The sequence below is a fragment of the Phodopus roborovskii genome, unplaced genomic scaffold, assembly GCF_943737965.1.
Source record: "Phodopus roborovskii unplaced genomic scaffold, PHOROB, whole genome shotgun sequence".
Taxonomy (NCBI): Eukaryota; Metazoa; Chordata; class Mammalia; order Rodentia; family Cricetidae; genus Phodopus; species Phodopus roborovskii.
In genome coordinates this window covers 1,405,736-1,418,484 of record NW_026126619.1, presented here as the reverse complement: position 1 = coordinate 1,418,484, position 12,749 = coordinate 1,405,736, and the positions used below count along the sequence as shown (strand labels likewise).

At 35.7% G+C, this 12,749-nt stretch overlaps 1 protein-coding gene across 1 annotated transcript in view; it reads left to right on the top strand.

Moving 5' to 3' along the window:
• The window catches only part of Lrriq1 (leucine rich repeats and IQ motif containing 1), a 152,312-nt gene extending 141,038 nt beyond the window's left edge, over nucleotides 1-11,274 (top strand). Inside the window, exons 24-26 of the mRNA XM_051206403.1 lie at nucleotides 427-559; nucleotides 5,413-5,473; nucleotides 11,114-11,274. Of these exons, the coding sequence (XP_051062360.1) occupies nucleotides 427-559; nucleotides 5,413-5,473; nucleotides 11,114-11,260 (341 nt within the window). The 3' untranslated portion in view covers nucleotides 11,261-11,274. The remainder of the gene's footprint in view (nucleotides 1-426; nucleotides 560-5,412; nucleotides 5,474-11,113) is intronic.
• Nucleotides 11,275-12,749: the final 1,475 nt, after the last annotated feature.

Genomic DNA, 12,749 nt, shown 5'->3' with positions numbered 1-12,749 from the left:
CTCACCCTCCCTGGGGAGTAGAAAGGGGATGGGATAGGCTCTGGTGGGGGGACAGGAGAGGGTGGGAGGGTGAGGGAACTGGGACTGAGATGTAAAATAAGCTTGTTTCAAATGTAAATAATAAAAAATAAAGTCAAATTGCAAGCCTGTTAATATAAGAAATGTCTATTGTCTCTCCAAACCAACTGAGTTTTCTAATTGAAACTACTTTTAAACAATGGTAGATGGATTAAAATTTTTCTTTCATTCTTCAAAGTAGCTGATTCAAACTGAAAGAGAGGAGATGCTTCATTTTTAATAGCTGACATTATTTAGTCACCACGCATTAGTCAATACCTTTACTGTGATGATATTCTTAGCATCATGTAAGCTACCTGCCCTGGCTTTAGTCCTTTGAATGACAAACGTTACACATTTCTTCCCAAGGTGAGGACGAAGATGCCCTCTTCAAGCCGATCACTGCGAATGAAAAGTTACAAAAGACTAATGAGTATACCTACCAGTGGCTTCATACACAAGTTGCCTTTCCAGAAACAACTAGTCCCAGAACCCTGAAATGGTGAGGTCATTTCCTTAAAATTAGATTTTTGTATGGTAAACATATCTTGAAAAGTGAAACCTGGGTTAATTGTGCTATAACAAATACAACATCTTAGCCAAAAGTCAATGCATCACATTGTAAGAGGATTTCCCACAGAGTGGATTGAATCGTTCTCTATACGCTCCACCAGGAAGTGTTTAGGAAGAACTCTGTTCTGTTCTGCATAAAACCACCACACAAACCATGCAGCCTCCTCTAATGCATAAAGAAAACTTGCATTATCCATTAACTGTTGCTGTGTCAATATATAGATTTTTTTAATGCATATAGAGTATTTTTTATTTAATTTTATATAACAAAGTCCAATTAAATGAAAACAAACATTTATACACAATATTTGGGAATTTGGGCGTCGTTCTTTCCAAACTACTTCCTGCTGGTAAGGGGCGCTGTCTTGGGGGATTCGAAGAAGATTCAGATATCCTAGCTGTAGTCTGTAGGGCTGTTTTGTCCAGCTGTTTGGAATGTAGGATCAGCTTGTACTCTGTTTCAGGCGGTCTGGTGTGATCAAACCACATTAGTCTGGAAGGAATCCACATCTTTTCATTTTCTGTGGAAACAAAAATAGAAATACTTTTCCCCAGTAACTTGTTCTTCAACTTAAATTTTGGAGTCAAAGCGTTTTTTATTTTACATGTCGATCCCAGTTCCCTCTCCCTCCCTCCCTCCCTCCCCCCAAGCCCTCCCTCCCTCCTTCCCTCCCCTTTTGCCCTCTCTACCCTCTCCCATGCACTCTAAACACCCTCCCCTCCCAACCCCCCACCACAATACAATATGTAGGGGAATGCCATCCAGTTGGGGTCATGTAGATCTGACAGGTCCTGTGAAGTAGGGACTAGGGCTTCTCTCCTATCTCTAGAATAAGGCAGTTATCCCTCCATGGGGGATATGTTTGCAAAGTCCTTTTGTGCACCAGGGATACATCCTGGCTCCACTGTCTGAGGTCTCTTAGACTGCTCAGACCTTCTGGCTGAGACCCATATTCAGGGGGGGTCCGAGTCAGACCCCCTGTTGGCTTCCCAGCTATCAGTCTAGTGGCCCTTAGCTCCTCCTTGTTCAGGTAAGCTGTCTCTATGTACTTCTACCGCATGGTCTTGTCCTCTCCATCTGCTTCTGGGTTCTAGTTTGACTCAGTGTTTATGTATGGGTGTTTGCTCCTGTTTTCAACAGGCATTAGTTGAGGACTCCATGGAGAAGTTAGTTGTTGATCTCACTCTCCGGGAAGGGCATTTATGATAGCCTTTCCACGGAAGCTGAGATTGTTAGTTGGGAGCAGTCTTGTAGTTCCCTCGACCTTTCTTTGTGTTCAACTTTATCTTCAAACCAATATTGGCTCCCTCTTTTATGTTCTCTCTCTCTTGTCTCTGTCTCTCTCTCTCTTTCCTATTTTCCATTCCTAACCAGGCTCAATCCTCCTGGTCGCACATGCCTTCCTCTCCTCCCTCTCATTTTCTCCTACTTCTCTCTCCATTAGCTGTCCTCCCCCACTATACCTGAGGTCTGGGGGGACTTGTCCCTTCCCAGTTCTGTGAGGGACTTTATATGAATCTCTTAGAATACAACTTGTATCCTAGTTCCTCTGGTGATGTGAATTATAGGCTGGTGATCATTTGATCTAGGTCTAAAATACATATATGAGTGAGTACATACTGTGTTCCTCTTTTTGTGACTGGGTTACCTCATTCAGGATGGTTTCTTCAAGTGCCATCCACTTGCCTGCGAATTTCAAGATACCATTATTTTTTTCTGCAGAGTAGTATTCCATTGTGTAGATGTGCCACATCTTCATTAACCATTCTTCAATTGAAGGGCATCTAGGTTGCTTCCAGGTTCTTGCTATTACAAATAGTGCTGCTATGAACATAGTTGAACAGATGTCTTTGTTGCATTGATGTGAATCCTTTGGGTATATGCCTAAGAGGGGGATTGCTGGGTCCTGTGGTAAACTAATTCCCATTTTCCTGAGGAACCGCCATACTGATCTCCAAAGTGGCTGTATGAGTTTGCACTCCCACCAGCAGTGGAGGAGTGTTCCACTTTCTCCACATCCTCTCCAACATAAGTCATCACTGGTGTTTCTAATTTTAGCCATTCTGGCAGGGGTAAGATGGTATCTCAAAGTTGTTTTGATTTGCATTTCCCTGATAGCTAAGGATGTGGAGCATTTTCTTAAGTGTCTTTCAGCCTTTTTGATTTCCTCCATTGAGAATTCTTTCTTCAGTTCTGTACCCCATTTTTTAATAGGGTTATTTGGTGTTTTGTTGACTAGTTTCTTGAGTTCTTTGTATATTTTGGAGATCAGCCCTTTGTCGGATATAGGATTAGTGAAAATCTTTTCCCAGTCAGTGGGCTGCCGTTTGGTCTTGTCAACTGTGTCCTTTGCCTTACAGAAGCTTCTAAGTTTGAAGAGGTCCCATTTATTAATTGTTTCTTTCAGTGTCTGTGCCCCTGGAGTTATGTTCAAGAAGCGGTCTCCTATACCAATTTGTTCAAGGGTACCTCCTACTTTCCCTTCTAAGAGGTTCAATGTGGCTGGATTGATGTTGAGGTCTTTGATCCATTTGGACTTGAGTTTTGTGCATGGCGACAGACATGGGTCTATCTGCAGTCTTCTACACACCCTCATCCAATTGTGCCAGCACCATTTGTTGAAGATGCTGTCTTTGCCCCATTGTATAATTTTAGCTGTTTTGTCGAAAATCAGGTGTTCATATGTGCGTGGATTAATATCAGGATTTTCAATTCGATTCCATTGGTCTACCTGTCTATTTTTATGCCAATACCAGGCTGTTTTCAGAACTATAGCTCTGTAGTAGAGCTTAAAGTCAGGAATGGTAATGCCTCCTGATGTTCTTTTATTGTATAGGGTTGTTTTGGCTATCCTGGGTCTTTTGTTTTTCCATATAAAGTTGATTATTATCCTTTCAAGGTCGGTGAAGAATTGTGGTGGGATTTTAATGGGGATTGCATTGAATCTGTAGATTGCTTTTGGTAAGATTGCCATTTTTACTATGTTTATCCTACCTATCCAAGAGCATGGGAGGTCTTTCCATTTTCTGGTATCTTCTTTAATTTCTTTCTTTAGAGTCACAAAGTTCTTATTATATAGATCTTTTACTTGTTTGGTAAGCGTTACACCAAGATACTTTTTTTTAAAGATTGGTTACTTATACAATTGACAGCTAAAATTCGGGATTGAAGTTTTATGATGATATATGTGAATTACACTTTCATATATGAGGACTTCATCCCATTTAACTTCCTAAAATGGGGGACATCATTTGATTTTTTTTAAAAAAGTGAAAATAGAAACTTTCTGTTATTTGACATATTTATTGTGAACAAAGAAAGAAAGTCATCAGTATTTCTCATGTTTTATTTTGAAGCGTTCCATTTAATGCAAACATAAATTTATTTCATGTTCACATTAATCAGGTTGACTGGTCCTTAGGAATATCATACTTAGAAATGTAACAAATAGAACAAACTCTATTACTTATGTCTGTTAACTAGACATGAGAGATCTTTTTCAAAAGTTAAAGTGTTGATGTAGGTGTGATACAGTGGAAAATAAAAACAGTTTTAAGGTGAATTTTAAATGTTTAAATACTTAATATTACCACTTATTAGTAAGCAAAATGTGTATGTAGTAGAAGGTACAATTCCTCAGAATTTCTGTATCTATCTACTACGTATAAAAGACTTCGTTATAGTAATTTCAAAATCACATTAAATTGTCAAAAATCTGTGTGTGTGTGAGAAAGAGAGACAGTGTGTGTGTGTGTGTGTGTGTGTGTGTGTGTGTGTGTGTGCACTCATGCCTGCATTTTTGGGGGGTGCATTTTGGGGAGGTGCAAGTATATGTCTGTAAATGCACGTGTGTGTATGTTATGTTGAAGTCAGAAGTCATCTTTTAATGTCATCCTTCAGAAAACATCTGTCTTATTTTTTTCTACTAGTTCTTTAACAATTTAAACAAGCTGTTTCAATCATCTTCACTTCCTTCCCCAACTCCTCTAAGATCTACAACCCCTTCTCTACCCACAATTTGTGCCTTTTTTTTTTTTTTTAACAAAACATCGTTTGAGACGTGGTAACTTGTTGGTCTGGGAACCCCTGGTTTGGACTAGTTTGGCTGCCCAGTAAAGTCTATGTATCTGTTTATCTTCCCTCCTAACCCTATTGCTCTTTGATTCTAACCATAGACCACCACACCTTAAATTCTTAATATTGAACCACTTCTAAAGCTCCCAAAGACAAAAATCTTTAAAAAGAAAAATGTCAATATCATGGAAAAATTAAACTCCACTGTAAATATTACAGTGCAGTAAACACTTTGTCTGCCTCAGGTGAAAGGTTAAGACTGTAAAAACTGTGAGAGAGATAGGCCTGTAATCAACCCGGTACTGGAGTCCAGGCTTGCCTTTGACTATATGGTGAGTTTGAGTCCAACGTGGAGTGTATGAGACTCTGTCTCAAAGAGCTAAAGACAAATGGGGAAAAAAGAAATGAATGTCATTAAAATGCACGTAGCTTTTCTATATCACCTGTAATTATTAGTACTTTTAGATGTTTGCTTATTAATGTTTATACTTTAAAAAGAAAGGTGGTATTATTTAGAAATTAGTTTTTGAAAAATTAATTTACAAATAATGGTAGTATATATGTGTATATATAACATGTGCATTTATTATATATAATATAATTTAAAACTTGTCTCTACTTGAGGAATAAATACATTTGGTCATTTTTTTAATATTTTTCCTCTATATTTATACTATAACTTCTTTTCCTTTTGTATCACCATGAAGCAATCACTTCTTGCCTGAGTTAGATCCAGATGTGCTTAATGGTGGAAGAGTTCAACTTGTGGTAAGAAATATGTTTAAAGTTACAGAGAAATGTTATAGACACACGTACCCAATAAATAACACTTTAAAATATGTTCATAATATGTTCAAATTATGAAATATCATAACTGTATTTTGGGGCAACCTCCAGTGCCATGTGCTAAAATAATAACATATTTTCTTGACTTGCAATGCAATGTTGCAATGTGACATCGTTTAAAATAATGATTTTATTTGACAGATGTGAAAATATTAACATGTTAAACAAAATTACTCTGGATGGGAAATTGCTTAATGAGATTATTTTCCTGAAAATTTTAAGAGTTGAATTTATAGATTACACTAGAAAGAATCAGCAATATGGGTTCCCAGTTTGGAAAATCAAACCATATTAAAAGTAACAAGTGATTATCAGCTTAAGCCCTCTTATTTTTATGGAGTGCAGTGGTACTCTGCTAAGTATTATTTGAGCTTTAAGGTCAGATTCTAAACATGGTAATAAGAGTGTAGCCTGGAAAATGGAAGGCATATGCTTGTCCCATTCACTCTTCTGTAAGCTATTGAAGAAAGCCTTTGTAAGTAGAAGAATGTGGCCAACATGGGAGCTGGAAAAGTGGATCTCATTAAGAGGAAAATTCTCAGTGCTGTCTCAGAGATTTTGGAAGTGGGTATCATGACCAGTGAGTATACAGTACTTCTGTAGTTGATGGAAGTGGATTAACACCTCCCATTTATGAAAACTAACAAACATTCCTTGCTCAGATTCTATATTGACCAAAGAAATGGATTAATATTTTGTTTTCCATGAAGAATTTCATGTTGTCTTTATGACAAAAAATAATGTTATGGCTGTCAGAGCACTTATATACTATTTCCTTGAGATTTTCCTGAATTTGGACAATAATTGTTTTAAATATATATATATATATATATATATATATATACATATATATATATACATACATATACATATATATGTATGTGTGTGATGTGTATGATATACATATTTGTATATGTATATATATATATATATAGAGAGAGAGAGAGAAAGGAAAAGAAAAATTTTATGTTCCTATTCAAATTATCACTCATGAAATATTTTCTTGTATTTTTAGTGAAATTCCTATGAGAGTGTCATGCATATTTCCCTAGGGATATTAGTACATCAGGTTGTTTTATATATGTATGTATAAATAATGTATGTATATATAAAAATTTTTCACAGATTTGTTAATGGCCACTGTAAGGAAAGGAGGAACAAACATTAAAAAGCAAGAAATTATTAAAATGTAGATAAAAATTATTATGTATACCTCTTACTGAACTTCAATATTATAGCATAAGGCATAATCAAAGTGGATTTTGGCATGTGAGGGAACTAGAAAATAATATCTCTGCCTAAACAAGGCCAAAGCATGTTATGCAATTGATAGTAACTGGAAACTATCATTTCATAATATTGTAAAATGTATTAGAAAATATGGTAACGATATAGAATAATATGTTGATATTTGAATTAAATTGACAAATGAACCACATTCTGTGGTTTTTCAGAGGATACTCATATTCCAGTTTATTCAGGAAATAGATTCTGATTTTAAAATTTGGGATGATGTTATCTGTTGAATTACCCCTCCTAGTCAACATATCTGTTGGTGTTATAATTGTTCAAGTATTGCTAGGTTGCCATATCATTGAGGTATTATGTGTAAGTCGTAAGTCCTCTGTTGCTTCTAGGATGCATAATTGTACAGAAGACATCCTGTTCCTCTGCTGTTATAATCTTTCAATACCCTCTTCCATGATATTCCCTGAAACGTAGGTGTAGGAGTATTATTGTAGATGCATCCATTCAGACAAAGCACACCATGTTACTTAATTGCTGGATTATTGTCAGTTGTTATTTTCTGTAATGATCTGTTTGCTGCAAAGTGAAGGATTTGTTTTGTTTGTCTTGTTTCAAGGTGAGATCTACACTTATATGTTGGTATACGGATAAGTTTTAGAATACAGCAGGGAATTATGCTGTTCTAGTAAAGTTGTGGTAGTAGTTCCTCCTTTATGATTTTTCTTATCCCAGGAGGTTCGCTAGGTTTCCAGCCCCAGATGCGATTTCTCTCCAGTTGAATGTGCCTTCAGTCCAGTATGACAGCTCTTGGTTACCACCATGTTAGGAATGCCACTCTTGAACTTGTAGTAATATCTTGGCATGCTGGCCATGTTGTGCTTCATGGTGACATAGAAGAGGAGAAACTCACAGGACCACTGTTAAGCAAATACAGACAACTAATGACCCCTGATAGAGGGAGGATCAGTCTTTCCCAGGGATGATCCCCCTCATTGATTATCCAATAAAAACTGATCAGCCCTGAAATCAAATACACACAAGCAACATTAAACAAACTCAGCAGACTGTATACAATATAATACAATGTAACAATAATAAACAAACAAAAAAGACCATCATTTTGAAGAGGAGTAATGGGGGTGGTATGAGAGTTGTTATAAAGAGAAAAGTGTTAAGGGGGTAAGTGGTGTAATTATAACTTACTTATTTTTTTAACTAAAGTTTAACCAAGAAAATTTAGAAACGTACATGCAGCTGATGAGTTACTGAAAATTTTTCCAAAGAAATGAACATTCATGAAAAAAGGAGCTGACTATAATTAAAAGAGATTCTCAAATTGAAAATTCCTAAAGAATTTTAAAACCTATTCATTTTAAATGCAGCACAGTGTTTTTATAGTAGTTTTGTTCATAATAGCTTCAATACTTAACCAAAGTCCACTCATTATGTGAAAATATAAGAATGGAACACAGGTTAAATGGATGTAAAATGAAATGACTGCACGGCAATGATCAGGGAAATATTAACATGCACCAGGACATGGTATTAAATAGCCTACATCAGATTGCTGTACAGTATAAAACTGTACAATTTCACTCATGTAACATTCTGAAAGTCTCAGTGCTAAATGGGCAGCATATCAGTAATGGCTATCTAGCACGAAGGTGACAATGAGTAAAGGCTTTTCTTTGGAATAATGAAACAGCTTTTTGACTTGCTTGTAATGGAAGTTATAATGATATATGCATATAATGAAGAGTAATTACATGTGAAACCTCCTCAAGACATAACAGGATTTCTGCAATAGGAGTTTTGCACCCCACGTCAATTCATTGGCTTGTTAGACGCAAAGCTAATTCCATTTCTGCCATGTGAAAATTGCTGAGCAAGCTAGGTGGAGGTTGCAAAGGAAATGTTCGGTATTGTTTTCCTTGAAAGTTTAAAAACATGAATTTTGAACACTGAATTCATTTAACGTCTATGTGTTTCATTGAGATCAAATTATACAGAGAGATATTTAAAATGTAAACTAGCTTACCCGCTCTCATCTAAGATAGTTTCCTACTCATTCTGCATTTTCTATTCATTCCTACTTAACATACTGACTTACTCAAACTTGGATAGCATAGATTCATCTCTTGACATGGCCTCTTCTTATAAATTACTGATACAGTATAGGAAATATGTACTAAACTCTTCTGGTGCTCTATAGCCAGCCTATATTTTTATAAATAGAACAATACTCTAAAACAATAAAAGAAATTACATTAGCCTATATATATATATATATATATATATATATATATATAGAGAGAGAGAGAGAGAGAGAGAGAGAGACAGAGAGACAGAGAGAGAGACAGAGAGAAGAGAAGAGAGAGAGAAACAGGAAGGGATGCCAGGACAAGATTTAGTGAGATACTTTCTTTTAGCTTGGCCCCTACCTCCAGGGTTTGCACCATCTCCCAATTATGCCAACAGATGTTTAGACCCTTGGTGGATTACTTCACGGTTTCTGTGAGGCCTCATGACCCAATCCCTGCAGATAGAATCTACTAGCTCAGACCAAGCCTCCAGGATATAAGCCTTTTGGGGAGACACATTACATCCCAGTGATAACAAGTAGAGCAGAAAAGATGCGTTTTTCTTTTACAACGTTTCTGTTAGCTGTTAGAATAGTGCTTACGCCAATGTTTCACGTATAGAATTTAAACATCAATAACCCAGGAGCTATACCAGATTCACTGACGGTCATGAACTGAGCCTTCATTTGAAATCCCGGGTTTCTGTAGAAGCTTGCCATGATCCCACCATTTTGTCTCTCGGTGAAATAAAACAAAAAACAAAACAAAACAAAAAAAAAAAATGTTTGCAAGTTTCAATTCAGGCTGTTAGATGGCACTCTTGTGAAGTCGTATGTTCCTGTTAAATTGTTCTTTAAAATTTGATTTTCTGTTTTATGGTTTGAATTTGAGATATGGCCCAAAGGTTTGTTTATGAAAGGTTTGAAATTTTTACTCATTAATTCGGGGGTTATTCCATAGTGCATACGAATTTAAAATGTGTTATAAAACATAAATATGCACACATTTTGTAACTTTAATATTTTGTTTATTTGAGAAAAAAAAACAAGTATCTTCATTCATGTGTGAGTGAGAATGAGAAGGTTGGAGAAGGAAGGAAAATGGCAAGCCAGACATGGTGTATGCTTGCACTCTTATCACTAGAGAGTTCCATGGCAGACAGGAAGACAGCATAATTCCAAAAAAGAAAGGGGAGGAATAGAGGAAGGCAGAGAAAAAGAGAAATAGAGGAGGAGGAAGATGGAGAAGTGTGGGAAAGTGGAGGAGGGAGGAGGGTGAAGGAAGGAGGTGATAGCTAAATGGGAAAGACGATATTTAGATTCTGATTCCTTGGGTCTGCGTAACTCATCATGCAGAGATAGGTTTTTAACCACAGCGGTGGTTTCTTGTTCTTATTTTGCTGTATTTAAATTTTCCTCCCATCAAATATTTAGGATGATACTCATGATCTCACAAGAATCCAATTATGCAGTGGTTTGGGGGTCGATCCTATCTGCTTAGGGGCTGTTTTATTTATTTATTTTTTTGTAACAACATATCCCCCACTTCACAGCTGAGTCTTGACAATTTCCTAGTGATACAAGGCATTCTGTAAGGGAATATCCAATAGGTAACAAGCAATTCTTGTGATGCTTAGTAGCAAAACAGCATAGTAATAAATATACAATTAGCTGCATAAAATACACCTTGAAATTACTATGCATTTAACATTATCTCAAAATTAGACCTTTTAAAGTATAATATTTTATACTGACAGTGGTTATAATGATGCAGTGGGTCCACAAATATGGAATATTCATTTCAAGGATTGTTGATAGAAAACAACACTATACCCAGTATAAATACAAATACTGTAAAAATAATATAGTATGACATCTCTAACATTTAACTAAGTATTAAATAATATACTTGGTCATAAGTGAAGTTAAGCTGTTTATAGCTTTACCCACTGCTTCCAAGATTGATTTTCATCAAAAATTACTGTACTAAAATGTTGTCTTTTGTTGTGCAGACTCAAACAGCGAAGCTCAATTTTAAAATCGGCTCTTATTTGCAAAAAAACGCTTTGACATAGTGCATTTGTTCAGGCTGGGCAGCAGTAAAGGATTGTGGTGTCATTTTGAAGAAGGTTGTTTGACAGAGCCTGTTTGTTTATTTGGGGTAATGTGAGCTGCATTCAGAAAATGCCATATTTTGTTTCATGATTGTATACATTCTCTCCCGTTGCTCCCAGGCAAGACTTGTAAGCAGAGAAGACACGGATTTAGACCTTTTTTCCATGACCAGTGGAAACGCTTTGTCTGTGAACAGAGAAAAAAAAGCCAGGCACACAGATACTCATCGGGATCCTCAAGTAAGCTATGGTTTCCTTCAGAATTAATTTAGAAATCACAGATGAATTGGCGGAAGCGAATGCCAGTAAGCATCTTTTTACAGATAGGGTTATGGTGCCAGCCACCAGTCCTACCCCACAAGCATGCCTTCGGCCCCTTGTCTTCCTTTACATGTCTTCTTTGATATAGACCAAATTAAATTATTTCTAAAATTAACGGCACCAGTATTTCTTTAATTATATTATGTAAATCAAGGTTCTTCACTCCATCTACTTTCTTGATCAAATTGAATTCTTTGATCTTCTTTTCTAAAGGTTTTTAGGATAACTTTTAAAAGTGGAATTGGTGTATTAAACCAGAGCATTTGGGCCATTGTCATTAATAAATGTTTTAAAGGAAACTTTCAAATGTAGCAGCATTTTACCTGATAAAGTATTAAGTGATCATGATTTTAAAAAGCACTTTAATTTGAAAGATGTCATTGTTACTCTGTTTGTTGCAGGTGACTTTATAGTCATGTCTACCTCATGGGTCTCCTATATGTTAGTTTTAATTAAGGGGTGGCACAGTCGGCTATACAGACGTAAAAATTACATCAACAAAAATACATAGTAGTTGTGAACTCTGAAAGAATAAACATGGAAAAATCTGCATCTTGAGGTATTTTATAATAATAAATGCTGTTTTTATGTAATTTGTATCCTAGAGCATTTGAAAAAAAATCCTGTAATATGTCATGACACACTTCTATGAAGTGTTTCATTTCATATTATGTTAAATTACTGAAACAGTAAAATTCAAATCTACACATAAATTCATACAATATTACCATTATTTGTTTTTCAAACTTCAATACCCATATTTATACAAATTATTATTCTATTGGATATGAAAATTTGAATAATCCAGTTAGTGCCTTCCAAATAAAATCGAACGTGAAAATGTTTCTGGGGCCCTTACTTCTGGTGCAGAAACTTGGACTTCAGTGGATTATAAGAATTTAAATCCCTTGGCACATGCAGCTTAACACAGGTTTACATTTATAGTAATTGTTTCAATATCTCTAATTTGCACATATTCCTAGATTTAGATTTTATAGTTCTTGCATTTTTATTACTTGGTTACAGAATTTGCCACATTCCTCTGTATGATTTAAAAATATTATGTGTTTACTGACTAAATAAAATTACTTACCTAATATAAATTTTTGGGTTCTTGCTAGAACATGCAGACTTCATCAGTTTCAGCTTGTGGCACACACGTATATATGAATTATGCTATCAATATTATACATCGAATAGCGATTTCAATCCTTGTAGGTAACAAATGAACAATCTAGAATGAAATACTGAAGAAAATAAATAAAAGGGAAGAAATAACACTAACAAGAAACTTTGTTCAGCATTTGCCATCAGGAAGTTACAGCTTAAATGGCTCAATAAATCAGCAACTATACTGTAACACACAGCTTTGTGTTTTGTTTGTATGACATTTAACCCCAGATTATAGAGTATGTAAGGTCATTAAGTAGAATTC